Source organism: Brassica oleracea, chromosome C3, assembly GCF_000695525.1.
Source record: "Brassica oleracea var. oleracea cultivar TO1000 chromosome C3, BOL, whole genome shotgun sequence".
In the NCBI taxonomy this organism is placed as follows: domain Eukaryota; kingdom Viridiplantae; phylum Streptophyta; class Magnoliopsida; order Brassicales; family Brassicaceae; genus Brassica; species Brassica oleracea.
In genome coordinates, this window is record NC_027750.1 from 35961767 (window position 1) to 35980374 (window position 18608).

General features: G+C 34.8%; 5 protein-coding genes across 6 annotated transcripts in view; 2 read left to right on the top strand and 3 right to left on the bottom strand.

Moving 5' to 3' along the window:
* The first annotated feature begins 1462 nt into the window (after positions 1–1462).
* LOC106336525 (probable 20S rRNA accumulation protein 4) lies at positions 1463–3221 on the top strand. The gene is made up of 5 exons (XM_013775372.1): positions 1463–1652; positions 1740–1912; positions 2004–2537; positions 2606–2813; positions 2915–3221. The coding sequence occupies exons 1-5, from the start codon at positions 1560–1562 to the stop codon at positions 3017–3019; spliced, it is 1113 nt and encodes a 370-aa protein (XP_013630826.1). The 5' UTR covers positions 1463–1559; the 3' UTR covers positions 3020–3221.
* A 55-nt stretch (positions 3222–3276) lies between these two features.
* Positions 3277–4192, top strand: LOC106336526. The gene is made up of 2 exons (XM_013775373.1): positions 3277–3626; positions 3697–4192. The coding sequence occupies exons 1-2, from the start codon at positions 3391–3393 to the stop codon at positions 3899–3901; spliced, it is 441 nt and encodes a 146-aa protein (XP_013630827.1). The 5' UTR covers positions 3277–3390; the 3' UTR covers positions 3902–4192.
* On the bottom strand, positions 3889–4887 carry LOC106336527 (uncharacterized protein At5g64816). Its single transcript, XM_013775374.1, has 2 exons — positions 4798–4887; positions 3889–4441 (listed from the first exon to the last, which is right to left on the bottom strand). The coding sequence occupies exon 2, from the start codon at positions 4422–4424 to the stop codon at positions 4038–4040; it is 387 nt and encodes a 128-aa protein (XP_013630828.1). The 5' UTR covers positions 4425–4441; positions 4798–4887; the 3' UTR covers positions 3889–4037.
* A 123-nt stretch (positions 4888–5010) lies between these two features.
* On the bottom strand, positions 5011–7558 carry LOC106331429 (uncharacterized GTP-binding protein At5g64813). The gene is made up of 7 exons (XM_013769784.1): positions 7193–7558; positions 6538–6629; positions 6317–6458; positions 5916–6220; positions 5764–5817; positions 5545–5681; positions 5011–5477 (listed from the first exon to the last, which is right to left on the bottom strand). Exons 1-7 carry the CDS (start codon positions 7284–7286, stop codon positions 5276–5278), a joined length of 1026 nt encoding a protein of 341 aa, XP_013625238.1. The 5' UTR covers positions 7287–7558; the 3' UTR covers positions 5011–5275.
* A 6132-nt stretch (positions 7559–13690) lies between these two features.
* LOC106329075 (probable WRKY transcription factor 51) overlaps positions 13691–18608 on the bottom strand; it is a 9491-nt gene continuing 4573 nt past the window's right edge. The window contains exons 2-4 of one of the 2 annotated variants that reach the window (XM_013767653.1): positions 14819–15583; positions 14586–14726; positions 13691–14077 (exon numbers count right to left, since the gene is read on the bottom strand). In XM_013767653.1, the coding sequence (XP_013623107.1) occupies positions 13858–14077; positions 14586–14726; positions 14819–15063 (606 nt within the window). In that variant the 5' untranslated portion in view covers positions 15064–15583 and the 3' untranslated portion in view covers positions 13691–13857. Of the gene's footprint in view, positions 14078–14585; positions 14742–14818; positions 15584–18608 lie in introns of both variants that reach the window. The other variant, XM_013767652.1, reaches the window with a different exon arrangement.

The following is an 18608-nucleotide window of genomic DNA, read 5'->3' on the forward strand; positions in this document are numbered from 1 at the left end:
CAACTTATCTTTTGCCTACTTGTTCTCTGTTTTCACGGTTTTATGAAGAACATATATTATTATGAATATTGTCTTTGCTGTGACGTTGTTGTCTTTGTTGTGTTGTTGTTATATTTATTATGAACATCTGGATCATCTCTTGTCTCTGTTTTTTTATGCATCATCTGGATCATCTCTTGTCTCTGGTCAAAAATAATATTTGGTAAATTTTTAATGCATCATCTTGATCATCTCTTGTCTCTGTTTCAAGTCTACTCTCACACAGGGAAGATCAAACAGGGAATAATTCATAAAGATGAAGCCAAATGAGACAATACATTAGGTAATAAAGCAACACATAAACAGGCTGGTGTTCATAACTTATCTTACATAAACATATGAATCTCGTCATTGCTCCTAGGTAACACATAAAAGGACAATACATTCTCTTTTACTAACAAACACAATTACCAAATTTTACTACAAAGCAGTGTAATAACTCCAAGACAACCATTATCTTTTGAAGCTTCATCCTTTGAAGCTTCATCTTCTTCAGAATTATCACTAACAGTCATCCTAAGACCTTCAAATTCTTCTTCAAGTGTTCTCTATCTTGTTTCCACCATAAGAATCTCCTCATTCCAAGCTTCATTAACCCACTTAAAGAGATGATTTTCTCCAATTCTCTGCAACAAAAGCTAATTCGCCAAGCCAGCAAAAACAAACAGTTTTTCATTTTAATGAGTTAAACGTACCTGCACAGCTACTTTACACCGATAAAATTTTCAAAATGGATCCTTCCTTGTCTTCGAAACATAGTTAGTAATGCCACATCCACACCAACACCGTGTTGGAACACCATGAATTGACAGTGCATTTATCCTTGAACAAGAACCTTCACCTCTCATGTTTTCACCCCATTCTCTAATTTACACAGAATTAAACACAAAGAACCCGTAAGCAACAATTTACCCAAAATTGAAAACGGAGAGGACTTATGAACAGAAGAAGAAGAAGATAGTGGATTCGACGACTTACCCAGAAATCACTTGCTCAAATTCATTCCTTCTCTTTTCCATGGTCGCTGTCCCAGTTTTCTCTACGAACCCTAATTTTAAAAATTGAAGAAAATCCCTCCAATAAGTATGTGAAATCGGGTTGAAGTATTAGAGTTGGGTTAAGGTTTAATCGGATCTTTTATTGGGCAATCAGGTGTTTTTAATCGCGAATTTGAATCATTAAACATGATTTAGGTAATCTGTTTAAAATTGTGGAAAATCGATCGATTATTTTGTTTAGAGAGACAATTGATGAGGCAAGAAGTCTGGGTGGAAAAATCGTTCGTTCATGTAGTTCAGGGGGCCAATCGACGTCAACCAAAAAAAACCCAACTGGTTCAATTGAAATCGTTCAATTCAATTTAAACCAATTGGTTCGATTTAAACCGGTTTTCTAATTACCCTAACTGGCTTTATTCTTTCCACCTCTCGCTTCGTCGTCCTCACCGTTGTTGTTTCGAAACAGAGCTAACTTCACCAAGAATCTCTCTGTTCTGCTTTGGTCGGAGAACTGTTATCATCATGGTCGGAGTTCTTCTGGGTTTGCCTGGACAGTGGGCAGAAGACGAGCTCGAGTCTTCTGATCACTACACAACTAAAATCGGAGGTCTTCCGGTAACACTCCTTCTTCTCTTCATCACTTCTTTTTCACATAAAAGTTCAAATTTTTCTTTCTGGGTTTGATCATAAGTCTGCTTCCAGGATTGGCCGCTATTACCAGATGATGTAGTGAAACCAGAGCTGCTCAATTGTTGTTCATGTGGAAGTAAACTCTCCCTTGTAGCTCAGGTTTACTCCCCAATCTCAACTGAAGAAGAGCGTACGCTCTATATCTTCGGTTGCTTGATGCCTAAATGTGGAGCTTCTGAACAAAGGTCTTGTCTTTTTATCTCATTATTATCACTCTCTGATTATGTGAGAATGATCAAAGGTCTGAACTTTGTGTTTCATTTGGTTTTGGTTCAGCTGGAGAGCTTTAAGCGTCCAGAAAGCTATAAAGGAGAAAGAATCTACTGAAACAGAGGATCTTCCTGCTGCCTCACCTAAGGATACACCTTCTAAAACTCATTGGTTAGATGATGATGATGAAGATTTTGATTTTGAGAGTTTAGCTAAAGCCATTGCGGAAGCTGCTACTACCGTTGCATCCAACTCTAAGAAACCGAAGAGTAAACCGAGCGGCAGTGCTAGCTCAGGGACTAAAGCAAAGCCTTCACCTTTGAAATCAGTGGATCAGGTTAAAGTGGAGACTGGTCCGGTGCTTCCCTGCTTCTACATTTACCCAAAGGAAGAGAAAGTCTCGATAAAAGATGTGGATCGTGTCTCCATGAGTTACTCTTCTATGTCCATTAAGGATAAAGAACCAAGCAAGAACGATGAGAGTGAAGCTGAAGAAGCTTGGGAGGATGAGAAGTATGAATATGACAAAGCTTTGAACGCAGACAGGACTTACCTCAAGTTCAAAAAACGACTAGATGCGAACTCTGAGCAATGCTTTAGGTAATCGTTGCTCGTATCTTTTACTGAATGGTTTTTGAGCTTTGGTCTGACTGTCTCTTCATGGTCAGGTACTCATATGGAGGTAAACCGTTGCTGGCCAGGGAAGACCTGAAGTCTCCTGAGAAGTGCAGACGTTGCGACTCTCCGATGGTCTTTGAGATGCAACTCATGTCTCCTTTGATATATTTTCTGCATGAGGCTGTTGTTGATGAAGGGCTGAAGCAATCGTTGGATAACTGGGATTGGATGACACTTATTGTCTACACTTGTTCCAAGGTACATATTATTCTTATGGGATCTTCTCATTTTATTCTAATGAAAATTATGTTAGTCGTCAAGAACATAAATATTTTAAATCACTTGGGCTCTGTTTGTAGAGTTGTGCAACGGCTGTGAATGGGGATTGGGTTGTTGCTGAGGGGTGTATAGCCGTACAGTATGAGAAGCCAATGAATCTTGATCATGCTAGTTTCTTCAAATGAAGTGATTGGTTGAGAAGATGTGTTGAAGTGATTATAGCTAAGAATCTGGACAAACATATGGCATGTGCCATGGAACCCTTAAAGATGAGGGAAGCTGTTCAAAATTTTGTGTGTTTTTTTTGTTTAAACTTATACGAGACAGAAACGAATCTTTTTTCTATGTAATGTCTAATTAAAATATTGGATTGGTTTCGATTAAGTTCTCTCTAAAGTCAATGCAAGTGTTACGCAAGAACCGTTCAAATAACCAAAAGTCTGATCTGCTTCTATTGGTGCGAGAAACATGGCGTCAGCTTTCTATCATCTCTCACTTTCCTTTTGGTCCCTTTCTTGATTTCTCTGAAGCTTCTTAACGAATTAATATATAGGTCATGAATGAATCAAGAAGAATCAGATTTAGTTTCTTCATCATCATCATCATCTTGATCTCTGGGGGGATTTTACCGGTATCTTCAGATGATGATGGTGTGGCCAAGAAAGAAGAGAATCCGTCACTTGTAAAGATCATATGTGGGATCTTTGGCAAGAAATTTCCTCCTAGCTCTTGGGAATTGATTCAAGGAGCAATGCAGAAGATCCAAACGAAGCTTTACCCTCCAAATATAGAGTAAACAAACAAGCATTCATACACTATGATCTTGGTTTTTAAGCTCATATGTGTTGTTTTGTTATGACAGTTTCAGAAGCAACAGCGACAAAAACACCAAGGACAAAGAAGGAGAAGACAAAGTAGAGAAAGTGAAAGAAGCGGCCACAAGGAGCCTTGAATTAAGCAAGGAAGCCATTGAAGAATCAGCGAAACTAGCAGGAGGTGTTGTAGGAGAAGCAGTTCACAAAACAGCTGAGAAAGTTACTAAACAAACCTCACATGATGAAATGTAAATGTAACCCACCAAAGATTTGCTCATAATGTTATTTAACTTACAAAAAAAAATTAAGATTCAAAAGGAACCAATCATAGCGTTCAGACTCAAACTTAAACAACACAAAAGAGAGATTCAAACTCTTAAAAAACATATCAAGAAGAGCGAGAAGAAGAAGAAGAGAGCTTAAGACACTCACTCTGACACCTCCTAAGACAAATGTCATTCCAGTTAGCAACTTGGTGCTGGTTGACACAGACGGTTCGAGCACAAGCATCAGAGCAAGCGTCAAGCTCAGATACGCCGCAGACAGTAACACAAGTGTCGGGAATAGGATCTTTAGAGAAAGCTCCAACTTTCTTCAGCATTCTTTTGGAAGTGCAAACTCTTTCGCAGACAAAGATCTCGTCAGAGCTTTTCTCTCTTCCCCGAGCACTCTTGATCCTCTCTTCTTCGCCGCGTCTCTTCTTTATCCTCAATGCTTGTCCTCCGATAAGCGCAGGGACTGCTGCTGCTAACAGAGGCCACCACACTTCCACCATTTTCTTTTTGTTAAAGACTTCAAAATTTATATCACACCAGGAATTAATCAAGAACACAAAGTTAAAGAAAAGCTTGTAACTTTAATGAAGTGATATAAAATTTAAAAATTCAAGCTTTTTGGTTTGAGAGAAATCAATTACTAGTTTTTCAGTAATCAACAATTCCGAAACGTAAACTGAACCCAATCAAATTCGAAATTGAATAAAAGGAGATTGAGCAAATGGTACAGAACTACGGATTAGGGTTTAGGGTTTTTGCACATGTAAATAGAGACATAGATTAGGGTTTTCAGCTGAATTTAGCAACCCAGAAGGTTCTAAGAGAAGAAAGATTCAATGGAAAGTGTAATTCTTAGGGCACAAAGTCACATACCTTCGCTGTTTTATCTCGCTGGTGCTAGGAACAGCTTGTCGTGTCCAACTCTTTTGTGTGTGTCTCTCTCTCTCTCCTCTATCTCTCTGTTAAAATGTTCGAGTGAATATTCCTTTTTAATATTTACCAAAAGCTGAATTAAATCAAACATTTTCTTTTGTAAATAAATATCAAATTTGGGTGATGATAAATCGAAACAAATGTACAAAAACAGATTGTAAATTCAACATATATTTATCAATAAGTATTATTATAAATCATTCACAGTTTTTCTTATTCTGTTTCAGACAGAATTTGCTACGAGAACAATCGAAAGAGGGAGGGTTTGGTTACTGGTTACACGCATATTCACTTTACCACTATCTCGAAAGAAAAGAAAAACCATTGGAACATTCAAAAAAGAATAATAGATACCGCCAATACCAAAAGCAACACATCTTCATTAAGTTTTCTTGTAACGATAAAGAGATGCATTGTTTCAAACGTTAATATCCATTCGCTTTGATCTACCACTGCCATTGTTACTTGTTTCACTCGAAAGTGAGAATCTCGGGATAGCGTAGTTGTCAGGAGTAGAGACCGGCTGCTGTGGAAATAGCGTAGGAGGCGGAGTTAGGTTGCGTTGTGCTGGAAGTGGCGGTAGCGTGTTGTTGTTGTACTTGTAAGGATCTCCATGTAAACTGCAACAATCAACTGTTAAGACCAAACCTGACTTTTAAAAGATCTTTGCTTTTAGCGTTGTTTTACCTTGTCCGCTTGTAGAATTGGTCATCATCGCTTGTGATCTCGTCGTCTAACCGTTGGGATGATGAGGTTCGATGCGGCGAAATAGACCACGGTGAAGCTGCTGGTTGTTCATCTGAGAAATATCTTCTTCTTATCAACTGTTAAAAATTGTTTTATCGGTTTAGAGAAGGGTACTTTGGAGATGTAGCCATAAAGAAAGGTGTGTTTAATGACACTAACCATCCGGAAAAATTTGTTCAAAGCTTCCTTATCGTATCTGGTTTCTTTGGCCGCCTGTGCCAAAACCCACGCACCAGATCATACAAGTTAAAAGGCAAAACACTATGTACGGTAAAGAGAAACTAGTGTGATTAGTCTGCATGGTTACTTACCGCTATGAGACCGCTATTACCAGGAAAGCTTTCAAAGAGAGGAAGCTCTTCGCTTGAAGAAAGCAAACCTTGCTTCTCGACCCAATGACGAGCTGCATCGACAAGGTTTCCACTGCTTCCTTTTGTTCCTTCTTTTGCAGCAATATCTGCTTTGTTTCCAACAACAATGTACGGAACAGGAAGACCACCAGGACCTCCTGAGGGAAGAGGAGCTGAAAAGGTTCCAGTCGCTGCAACCTCAGACGCCCATTTCTGCAAGCTAGTTTTTGTTCTTCTTTGAGACAGATCATGAACAAATATAACTCCTGCAAATAGGTAAATTTCTCGCTTCATGACATTGTTTCAGAGACAAAAAAAAAAAAGGATAAACAACATGGATACATAAGTGACCTAGGAGAGACCATTGATTTGTGAATAGAAGAGTGAGCGGCAATCTTTGTATCTCTCGTGCCCTGAAACATCCCAGAGCTCAACAAAGAAATCTCTCTCTGCGTCCCCTTGAATGCTACTCGAAGAACTAGCTGGACTCCCGTAAGTTATATGCTACACAACAGGAAAGTAGGAGAAAAAAAAAGTCAAAACTTCTGCTCCATAAGCATTTAAATAAGAGAACATAAGTTACCTTGACACCAACTGTGCATCCAATCGTTTGAGATGGGCGATGAATAGAAGAACCTTTGTTAATCAGGTGTACAAGTGATGTTTTCCCCACACCTAACAAAAAAAAAAGAAATTGAGATTCGAAAAGATTAAAATTAACTCAAATAATGCAAAGTATGAATATTTTCAGACTTTTGAGCTCAACCATTGACATGAGCCATGAGCAAAAGCAAACACAGTTAGTAACACTCGCTAAGGAAAACAATGTTGACTAAAGATAGCTCAACGACCACACAATCATTACCCCTAACCACAATGATCTATCTACCTGAGCCACACATGATCAGGTATAGCATGAGTGTCCATATAGTATAAACCAATCTTAACAAAACCCATTCTAAACGACTAACTTGGTTTGGTTCCATATAATCTAAGAAACCTACATGAAGGTAGAGCTTGTGATTTACCTGAATCCACCAACAACCAAGACTCAACATGAACATGAGCCATGACTCATCATAAGCAAAAATCAAACACGGAAAGTAACTAACAGAGTGTAAGGAAAACAATGTTGGCTTTAAGATACTAACTAAACGACCACACAACCATTACTCCTAACCACAATGATCTATCAATCAATCTGAATCATCCTATAAAACCTAACTAGATCAATATACCTGAATCACCAACGACCAAGACTCGAACTTGGCCACATAATGGAGCTAAGATCTGCTCTTTGCTTTCCCTTTCACGTTCTCTCCAAAACTTCATTTTTTTTTTTATTTTTGCTTATACACTACCACTCATAGCACACCAACACTGATCAATCTCGATTCAGATTCTTTTCGATCGAGAGAAGCAGCGGGATCTGCGATTACGACAAAACGGAATCCAAATTGTTTACACAGATCTCTCCAGCGTAATCAATGAAGTAGGGTTCGGTCGTCTTCCTCCACGAATGAATCTGGATCGAGATCAGAGATTCCCTTGGAAATTACTAACGAGGTAGTGTTTCAGATTTGGGCGGAAGAACAATTGAAACGACTTCCTTTCCTGTGTTTAACAGTTTACCCCAAAAAAACCGGATCGTAAATCAAACCGATCAAACTAAATCTCTTATAAACCGGAGTCATTTCAACCGGGATAGTAATTTCCTTTATGTGAACCGGAAAAGCTACTGCTGAGTCGCATATGGGCTTTATAGTTATGTTACGCAGCTGGGGTGAATTTTTATAATAATGTTTGTTCATTAAATAATTTTAAAATTTTGTTACACTACCATTTTTATCGATTGTAAAATGACAGAACAAAAATATTGGTCTTTTAAATGTATCATTGTTGTTGAAAAATTAATGTATTACAGTTCATTTTAATTATTTTTAAGACTTCATATACAAAAAAAAATTAAGTTTTGCGATTGACACAAATCACCAAAACTAGATAGACATCATCGATTGTATAATAATGAAAGAGTACTAGGTTTTCTGCTTTCGATTTGTTTACTATTGAATCTCCATAAGTGATCTCATTTTCCACCTCTATAAAATTGTGTTTTCGTTCTCGTCTCTGGTTCATTGATAAAAATTTAGTGTTTTTTTAAAAAAAAATTCTATGAATTCGGTGAATTATATAAGTATTAATTTAAAAATATGAACATTTGTAAAAATTAGTTTCACTCCAGATATATATCTAAGAATCAATATTTTGAAGAAAATCACCGGGAAACTCTATTAAGAGATTAATGTTCAAATCTAATATATCAAGTTATAGAATATAAGTGCAGACTCAAAATATAGATGTTTGTCTAGTATATATTCACCAGTACGGTCTAAAAATCATCTAATTCTAGAACAAAAAAAAATTACTTATTTTATTAACCTATGCTTTTGAGGTTTAGTTACTTAAGAGTATATAGATAAAAAAAATAATACTTTATCATTCTAGTATATGTAAATTATGTATAAACTAAGAACTGTTTGATTTATTAAGTGATAAACCATAAAATTTATAATAAATAGTTCAAATCTCTCATTCTTACAATTATAATAGTTATATAGGATATTAGGGAGAAACAAATATTAAACGAATGATCAAATCTTTCATTCTTCGAACAAATTCAAAAGAATGTGACTGTAATCTTGTCACGATATTTCATTAAAAGTTTTTTAAGAAACAAATCAAGACTAAATTATTTAAGAGAATTCCATATGATAGTTTTTTTTAAGTTTTTGTCACAAAATAGTTCTCAATGAAAAAAATGACCAAAATAAGGTTTATTAAAGGATAAAAATACATTTTTACCCTAGGGATAACTATTCTAAACTTAGGGTTTAGAGTTAATGGGTGTGGTTTTGAAGATAGAGTTTCAAATTTTAAAAAATAAAAATTAAAAATTTCAAAATAAAAAAGGCTATTTAGGTCATTTTCTTTGCTCATTATTTAATCAGAATGAAATAATATATATAGTGCTTCCAATATTAAAAATCACTTCAATTTGAAGAAGTGTTTTTTTTTTTTGGATTGTCAGGATCACTTCAATTTAAAGTTTATCTCTATACATATGAATAGTTTAATCTTTTAAAAATTAGAAAACCAATTAAGTTAAAAGTATATTTTAAATAAAAAAAGGCAAAAAATGAATAATTTATTTATTTATTTTTAAAATTTTAAATATCATAACCCGATCCAAAATATCTGAACATAAAATACCCGAACCTGATCCGAAGTGTAGAAATACCCAAACGGTTTATATATCTTTATACTGAAATACCCAAAAATCCTAAATACCGGATACGAACCCGAACGGGTATCCGAACGCTCACCCCTACGATGTATGATCATTTGTATTTTACTTGAACAAAAAAAATTAAACCATTGATCAAAAAATTTCAATGTGAGACTTTTATCATTTTTTGTAATTTATAGTCGTTTAAAAAAATTCAAAATATAACATATAAGAAAAAATATAAATTTTTTAATTATATGATTAATGTAATTGTTTTATTTCTTTTAATAATATAAAATTAAAAAAAGAGAGAGAATACAAAATTGTTATCCAATATGTATTATTCATAATCATTAATTGTCATATATATGTTAATCATATTAGGTAATTCCGTAGCTTTTATTTAAGGAAAGAAAAATATTATTTTGTACACTACTAATTAATTTGATAGTTTTAATAAAAAACATAGTATATGTTTATATGGACCAACTTATTTTTCTAAGAATTCTAAGAATCATCTTAGTGATGACACATGTATACAGAAACATGTTGTAATGCTCTAGGATTAATATATAGGGTATGGGTGTCAAAATAAGCTAGCTCTCTCAATTCAGCTCAGCTTACAATGAGCTCGGATATTTCATGAGGTAGCTCAGCTCATTTATTGTATGAACTTCAATACGTAAACTCAAACTCAGATCATCTAGATTATGAGTTAAATGAGTTAACTCGTGATCAAATATAAAAAATAAAAATTAGAAAATAAAATATTTTCATTATATAATTTAAAATTAATCCAAAACATTAATATTAAATATTGAATAAATATAACACCTAATAATAAATTAAATCAAAGCTAAACTAGTGATCCGAAAAACTATTCTACATTAGAGTCTTGAGATAATTCATGTTCAAAATCTTCATCTATTCAAATAATAAGGATAATATTCTGCATGAGAGTCTTAGGAATATTTTATTTTAGATTTTAATCCTAACGATATATGATACGACACTACAAGAAAACAGGGGGATTCTGATGGCCGAAATCGTCAGAAATTCGTCGGAATAGACCGATTCCGACGAATTTCTGACGAACCTGTCCGTCGGTATCGTTTTGTCAGAAAACAAAAAATTCGTCGGAATTTCGTTAGAACTTCCGACGACTTTCTGACGAATACCGAGAAACGCCATTCTGACGAAGTTCTGACGATATTACGATGCGGACACACGAGACCAGAGTTCATCGAAAAAACTAAGTACTGACGGAGAACGTTCCTCGGACAATTCTGACGTAGTGGATTCCTCGGTATATTCCGACGGACGTTGGTTCGTCGGAATATACCGACGGACATTGGTTCGTCGGAATATACCGACGGATATTTGTTCGTCGGTATATTCCGACAGATATTGGTTCGTCGGTAAATTCCGACGGATGTTGGTTCATCGGTATATTCCGAGGAACCGTTGTCCGTCGGTATATTCTGACGCCCAGAGTTCGTCGGAATATACCAATTTTAAAAACGAATTAATTTTGCATTTTTATATATTTTTTTATATTAAAAATTAATTAATAAATTAAAAAAATCAGAAATTTAAAACTAATAATATTATAGAATTTAAATTCATACAAACCGAAATAGAAAAAAAACATTCAATCACAGATATCGACTAAATCCAACCTTGACTTCAAATTATCCTTCGTTTTACCTTGGATGTTAAGGACTGTGTTCATCAGATTATCGAAGAAGTTCTTCTCAATATGCATGACATCTAAATTATGCCGCAATAGATGACTCTCCCAATATGGTAGATCCCAGAAAATACTCTTTTTGTGCCAGTTATGTAGCTCTCCAACCGCATTGACTCGAATGTTTTCATGTCCACCTACATCTGGCGTCCTTTCTGCATCAAAATACCTAAACTGCTTCAACAAATCTTTCCCACTAACTTCCTCAGGTGGACCATCAAACACCTGCTTGTTCTTCGTAAACGAAGTCTTACTCCTGCGGTATGGATGATCAGGTGGTAGAAATCGTCTGTGACAGTCAAACCAACACGTTTTCCTTCCGTTCTTTAGTTGGAAAGCATCTGTGTCATCTTGACAATATGGACATGATAGCTTCCCATGTGTTGTCCATCCAGATAACATACCATATGCTGGAAAGTCACTTATTGTCCACATAAGTACTGCCCGCATCTGAAAGTTTTCTTTGCGCGAAACATCGTATGTCTCAAAACCATGCGCCCATAGTTGTTGCAACTCATATATTAGTGGTTGAAGAAACACATCTAGTGATCTTTTAGGATGATCTGGCCCGGGGACTAGAATTGAGAGAAACAAAAACTCTCGTCGCATGCACAAGCTCGGCCGTAAGTTGTACGGTGTCACAATAACTGGCCATAGAGAATACTGCCTTCCATGCTTTCCAAATGGGCTGAAACCATCAGTAGATAATCCAAGATAAACATTTCTTCTCTCTTCCGCGAATTCTGGATATGTTGACTGGAAATGTTTCCAAGCCTTTGCATCTGAAGGATGTCTAATCTCACCATTTGTGGAATGCTCTGCATGCCATCTCATTGCTTTTGCTGTGCGCTCACACTGATACAACCTCTTCAATCTTTCCGTCAAAGGCAAATACCACATTCTTTTGAATGGGATCGGAAATCTTCCTCTCGTCTCCTGATAACGAGGTTTCCCACAAAATTTGCATACATTCCGTGTCTCATCCGCTCTCCAGTAGATCATGCAGTTGTCAATACATACATCTATCACTTCATACGGTAGTTGAAGACCTGCAACAAGTTTCTGAACCTCGTAGTATGAACCCGGTGCAAGGTTATCCTCATGTAGAATACCTTTGACAAAATCAGTAATCGCATCCATACATTCTTCAGCCAAATTATAGTCTGCCTTAATACCCATTAATTTAGTTGCAGATGATAAGACTGAATAACCATTTCTACAATTTTGATACAAAGGTTGTTTTCCTGCATCCAACATGTCAAAAAATCTCCTAGACTCGGGGTTTGGTTCTTCCCCTCTATAATGATCATGTACCATCTGCTCAGTACCTACACCATAATCTATATCCGTTCTAGATTCTTCTAACCTAATATCAGGCTGAGGTTCACTAACAGGCTGAGGTTCGCTAGTACTACCATATTCATAACCAGTTTCCCCATGAAGGTACCAAACTTTATAATTACGTGAAAACCCTTTCATATACAAATGAGTCCAAACATCAAATTCTTTTATAACCTTATTATTATTGCAAGAAGAGCAGGGACATCTTAACATACCACTTTTTGCATCCGGTTGCTGTTGAACAAGCCTCATGAATTCTCCAATCCCTTGAACGTATTCTTCCGTAAGCAAATTGGTGTTCGGATCCAAATGAGGTTTATCCATCCACGAACGATAATAAACTTCTGAAGACATGATTTTCACGGAATTGTTATGACTAAAGAGAATGAAGAGAGAATGAAGTGTGAATGAGGAGGGGTTGTATTTATAGGAAATTGCTTACGGCCCTCCGACGACTTTCCGACGAAATTCCGACGGAAGTAAAGAAGTCCGTCGGAATTCCGTCGGTATTTTCTAATCTCAAACGGCTATACAACGGTCATATATATTTGTCGGCAACGGTCACATGGTTCGTCGGAAATTCGTTGGAAAATTCCGACGGAATACCGACGACTGTACTGTTAATCGGAATGTCGTCGGAAGTTCGTCGGTATATTCCGACGACCCATGTTTCGTCGGAATTCAGTCGGAAATGGCCGACGGAATTCCGACGACTTCAAATTTTTGGTTTTCGTCGGAAATTGGTCAGTAATCCGTCACAAACGTCCGACGACATTGAGATCCGTCGGAATCTCCGTCGGAATTCGGCGTGTTTTCTTGTAGTGCGAGGATTGATATCAATATTCTTTTACATTTTTGTATATATTTATAATTTTTTGGTTTTACATTTTAATTTTAGAAGATAAATACGATTAGTATAGAAACTATCTTTTCTTGCATAACAAAAATAGAAGTCATATATATATATATAAAGTATAAAAGCGACCAAACTCATGAGTTAGCTCAAGATCATTAAAGATTGTTCATATAACTCGTGATCTAATTTAAGCTCAATCATTAATCTCATTTATTAAATGAACTTAAAAACAGAGATTATGCTTATGAAAAATCGATCTGAGCTGAGTCAACTCATGAACTATAACTCATTTTGATACGATGTAGTTTATTTCAAAGACACATAGAAGATGAGAACTCTAGCGATGATATTGTACGCACTCAAGTGGTTTCTTCTTCCACCTTTATTACCAGAAGAGATAACTCTTTAACACATATATATATATACTTGGTATGATTTGTATCGGTTAATAACATCCAGGAAAAATCATTCTAGACATTTTATAAAACTAAGCACAACACTGCATATTATGAACTATATACAGATTGATATTTTGATATCTAGATAACTACAAAAGGTTTCATAACCATTTACACTATATCAATACAGTTATACGCGATATAACGAACTTTTTATTATTACACAAGGCAATAATACATTGAGATTATGACGATGGGGTAGTTATCTAATAATCTCAGTATGGAGGAGATATTTGTTGGATAGCTTGAAGAAGAGAGTGTTGGTTCCAATTATCATGATCATATGACAAAACCATGTCGTTGTAATAGACATGTGAGGGACTCTCATGGTTATGCACTCCATCATATGTTGTAATCACATAAGCTGCATCCTCACCATCTCTCTCTACTCTCTTCTTCACCGTGCAACCTTCATTTGAGCATTTGTAGTAATTCCTATATATATATATTCACATCCATTAGTTTTATTTACTTTAATAAATTTCCCACCAATAATAAACTGCATAGCCGAGACTGATCACTAAAATGTGTTTTCAAGATACATGTGGGCGATTTGTTTTGTTTCTTCAACTATATAAGTCAAAATAAGATCTATATGCTGAATGATTCCCAGCCATGGATTAGTGAATTTACCTCTTTTCAATCAGAAACATATGAATATATATATATAAACACAAAACGTAGACAAGGATGCATGTGGAATCTGTTTTTTTTTTTAATACTAGTGGGTTGGTAACTAATACGGGACCATTAAACAGTTTTCAAATCACTATATGTTCTAGTTAATTAGTGGAATATATTCTAGTATACCAATAGGATTACAAGATGATGATAGAAAATGATCAAGCAACCCATATGTTAACTTTTAATAAACAACTACTTGAGATATTATCATTCAATAATTAAATGAAACGAGTTATTCAACTTTTTGATCATTGATTACCTCTTGTTTGTGTTGTTCTTCACAGATTTCTTCCCATATTTCCTCCATTTATAACCATCATCCATCACATCAATCTTTGACCTCGTTCTAAATGCAACTCTATGGCCCATCTCCTTCGTCTCACCGTCTTTACTTCCCCTACTTTTGCATCCAAAACTATTAAAACAAATTGTTATATATTAATAAAGTTTCGGTTAAGAAGAATCTAGCCAACAAATATAACTAAAACTCACGTTGGTTCCTTTTTACTTGACGTCGTTATTCCGCTGCCGGATCCACCGCTTTCGCCGGTAAATGTCTCCGATGAAACGATGCTTATAGGAGATGAAGTTTCCTCCGGGATGAATCCATTATTGTTGCCTCCTTCATTAACATCGAAGATCAAATCCGTGAAATCGAAATTATCCATGAAAGGATTAATAAAGTTTTCATCGGAGAAGATGGGGTAATTAGGGCTAGGGTTTTGGGAAATATTCATTTTTCTTTTTTAAGTACCAAAAAAAAAATTGAAAGACAGAGAGATCTTAAAGCATCTAAGAGCTAGTACAGCAAGTGAAGAAGGGGAGACAGGGATGAATGGTCATTTATTTATATGCATATATATAATATATCTTTAGTATATTTATGAACGAATATTTTTTAAAAATTTATAAAGAAAGATAATTAAGTAAGAGATAAGATTGATAAACATTTACTAATGACTAGGAAGCAATTTCAGGGTAGATACTAGGAAGGTGCTTCAAGGCCACGTGTGGAAAGAAGAGAACGATGACGTCGTCAAAATGACGTAAGGAGCGACGGCAGGGTGGTGAAAAGTGAGCTTCCATTTTTAAAGTAATGAGTTTTGCTTCTAGAGATGTTATCACGTACGTTACGGTCCACCTTAACGTCAGTGCTCGGTAACGTGAATATTTGGATTTTGGTTTGCAGATCGACGGCTGAAGATGCAAGTTGTATGTTTGCTTCTGCTGCGTCTGAAACAGACAGGACTTTCTGTACTTTACAGTGCACACCAAGACAATAAGATTTGACTTATTGAATTCTTGAAAATGTAATTATATTTTCATAGATATTGTGATAAACTTTATCGATTTGTTTGGCCTAACTTTCGTTAAAGCGATATAGAACAAAGGCTATCGTATCTAATCTAATGCAGATGTTAATAAAAAGATTCATATATTTGGTCAAGCATAACGCATCGGTATGTTTGAAAAAAACTTATAAATCAAATCTACTCAGGGTTTTTTTATAGGAAGCCTATATCTAATTACGTCATTGTTTCTTGTTATTGACAAAAGATTGTACTCTCTCCGTTCCTAATAGATCCATATTCTAGAGAAAATTTTTGTTTCAAAAAGATCATATTTTCTATTTTCAATATATTTTTTATCAATTAATAATGAGAAATTGCGAAGTTCAAGAACATTAATTACATTTCTTAAAATTTTATTGGTTGAAAAAATAAAAAATATAAAATTACAAAAAACTATGCATTTATACCTAAGTTTTAATATATTTTATTAAAAAATATGAAAATTTTAAAACATGGATTTTTTAAGAACTTAGAGAGTATTATTTTAAAAATTCGTTTTGTTTAAGTTCTAGCTCATAGCACTGACCCACGTATACATGAACAAAATTTCAAAGTCTATTCCTACGTCAACGATCCAATGTGGTCTTTTAATCTTGTCTTGAAGGTAGGACCGTAGGACGAAATTTCCTCGTGCCACTATTGATTGTGTTTGTCACCACAATGATCCAAAGTGGTCTTTATTGGGTTAGAAGTTCAAACAAATGAATTAACAGAGAGAGAAAACAGGAACATGTGATGTAGCTTTATTGTAAGAAAATACATGCGAGGTAATCATATATATACTACCTGTTTGAGTTAGTTATTACATGCTAATGGTTAGAATTTTGAAACCAGATAGTGTGTTGCTTTAACTCTGAAATCAATGGTGCTTAAAATATATGATTAATGTAAGTTTAAGCAGAAGATAAAACATACTGTACTTAAAATAAACTGAAAGACTGAAACAGATGAGCGGCGGCTGGTCAAAGGTAAACACATACGCCAGTGTGGGGTTCAAGTCTAGATAAACCATTTTGTGGGGGTAAGTCTATAATTACAAAATTTACTTATGTACTACTGCAAGTATCTTTTATGAATTGCTTTGAAAGTGATGGAGATATATATTAATGAACGCCTACCACCTATTAGAAAATAAATAAATGCATCCTTCTTTTTCTTTTTCATTGATTTAGGTGTTCTCAGCTTGTTTTTGTTTTTTTTATGAGTACACCTAAATCAATGAAAAAGAAAAAGAAGGATGCATTTATTTATTTTCTAATAGGTGGTAGAAGGTCGATGGTGTTTTTTGTTCTTGTAAGGAACACATTTATGGAATATATATATTTCTGATGAGAAAAAAAAATGCATGCTTATGTATGCTAGGAAAATTTAATTTACTATAAAATGATATTCCTTGAGTTCCATGGGAAGCATGAAAAAGTTGTGGGTCCAATTTTTATTAAACTAGCTATGTAGAACCCTGAATAACATTTACATCCCAACAAAATAGGGTTTGAGCTGAGCTATTTGACAACTTTGCTGGTCAGCAAAAACTTCTGGACCTTGTATCCGTGATTCTTTGGGTGGAATTGAGGGCATGTTAGGTACTTTGTTGTTGTTGTTGTTATTTGAACTCGGGATCTTAAAGACTTTTTACTTCTCGGTTGAGCAAGTCTATTTACATTCGTTACAAATAATAGACATCTGAGGTTTTAAATTATTTTTAAACTTTATTCTTAAAATTTACAACATATTATATTTTCTTAATAGTTACCTAACATAATTAGTCAAAAATATTTATACCCAAAAAACCGACACGGAATTGACCCAAAAATCGAAAGTCTCGTACTCTTTTAGACTTGGCCTATATATTCGAACGGTTCTTATAGTGTTATATTCGGATACCAATATCAAACCCAATCCACACCGAAAACCGAATAAAGTTTTTGAATTATTTGAAAAAAATAATTTTTAATATTTTCTGTTATATATATAAATATATATGTAAATGCGTTAATATGATCTTCACTAACTTCAAGTTAAATTACATTTAATAAATTTTTTTTAATCGAATGACCTATTTAAAACTCACTAAACTAAATGAGTTCATATGAATATTTATTTCTATTAAAAGTCCACTTATAAAAGTTAAATGTCACTAATAACCCGTTCCACCACTAATTAATATAAATATTAGTTAACTATATATTTTTTTTGAAAAAATATTAATTAAATTTTAAAGTTTCATTTTATAGTAAACAAACTTAAGAAATATATTTCCATCGGTTTATATATATTCATGTTTTAGTATTATATATATCAATTTATGATTTAGTTGTATATGTATTATTATATAGAATAAATGTTATAAACCAAATGATGATCGACCATGGACCAGTCCGTACTGCAGGCCCAATCCGGGACATGATAAAGACAACCATAGACTATGTGTTTATCTAGTATATAGTTCATGTATATCTGTAACATAGTGTTTATCATTATCCTTATCTTGATAGGATAAACATGACCTTATGACGGTATAATACCTTGTATATATATGGACCTTCTGGTCGACAGTAATGATAACAGAAGTATTTCCCCAACACTTCATTTACAACACGTTATCAGCACGACGTTGCTCTCATAAACCCTAACCATAAAAACCAGAAATAAATCCGAGCAGTAAAAACCCTAATTCCCGACAAACTTCAAACAGCTCTATCCCTCAACTCCGGTGGATCCAGACGACGAGCCAGATACCAAATTAAAGCTCTTGACGAGACGAAGCTAACCCTGCATCAATCGGAGTTCGGACGCGCCCCCACGCTCAGCTACAATACAGGCGGATAATTTGTTCCAGAAACCAAAATCTCTCTCAACCATATACCAGTCTCCTATTCCAACAAGCAGCAACAAAAACAATAATTCCGAGCAATCCATCAGCTAACCAG

What these genes read in the sequence shown, in the direction of transcription:
- LOC106336525 (XM_013775372.1), top strand. Translation starts at nt 1,560, where the DNA reads ATGGTCGGAGTTCTTCTGGGTTTGCCTGGACAGTGGGCAGAAGACGAG. An exon ending in CTAAAATCGGAGGTCTTCCG is followed by an intron (nt 1,653 to 1,739) that starts GTAACACTCCTT and finishes GTCTGCTTCCAG; the next exon opens with GATTGGCCGCTATTACCAGA. An exon ending in TTGTCTACACTTGTTCCAAG is followed by an intron (nt 2,814 to 2,914) that starts GTACATATTATT and finishes CTCTGTTTGTAG; the next exon opens with AGTTGTGCAACGGCTGTGAA.
- LOC106336526 (XM_013775373.1), top strand. Translation starts at nt 3,391, where the DNA reads ATGAATGAATCAAGAAGAATCAGATTTAGTTTCTTCATCATCATCATC. An exon ending in CTTTACCCTCCAAATATAGA is followed by an intron (nt 3,627 to 3,696) that starts GTAAACAAACAA and finishes TTGTTATGACAG; the next exon opens with TTTCAGAAGCAACAGCGACA.
- LOC106336527 (XM_013775374.1), bottom strand. Translation starts at nt 4,424, where the DNA reads ATGGTGGAAGTGTGGTGGCCTCTGTTAGCAGCAGCAGTCCCTGCGCTT.
- LOC106331429 (XM_013769784.1), bottom strand. Translation starts at nt 7,286, where the DNA reads ATGAAGTTTTGGAGAGAACGTGAAAGGGAAAGCAAAGAGCAGATCTTA. An exon ending in CTTGGTCGTTGGTGATTCAG is followed by an intron (nt 6,630 to 7,192) that starts GTATATTGATCT and finishes TTTTTTTGTTAG; the next exon opens with GTGTGGGGAAAACATCACTT. An exon ending in CAATTCTACAAGCGGACAAG is followed by an intron (nt 5,478 to 5,544) that starts GTAAAACAACGC and finishes TGATTGTTGCAG; the next exon opens with TTTACATGGAGATCCTTACA.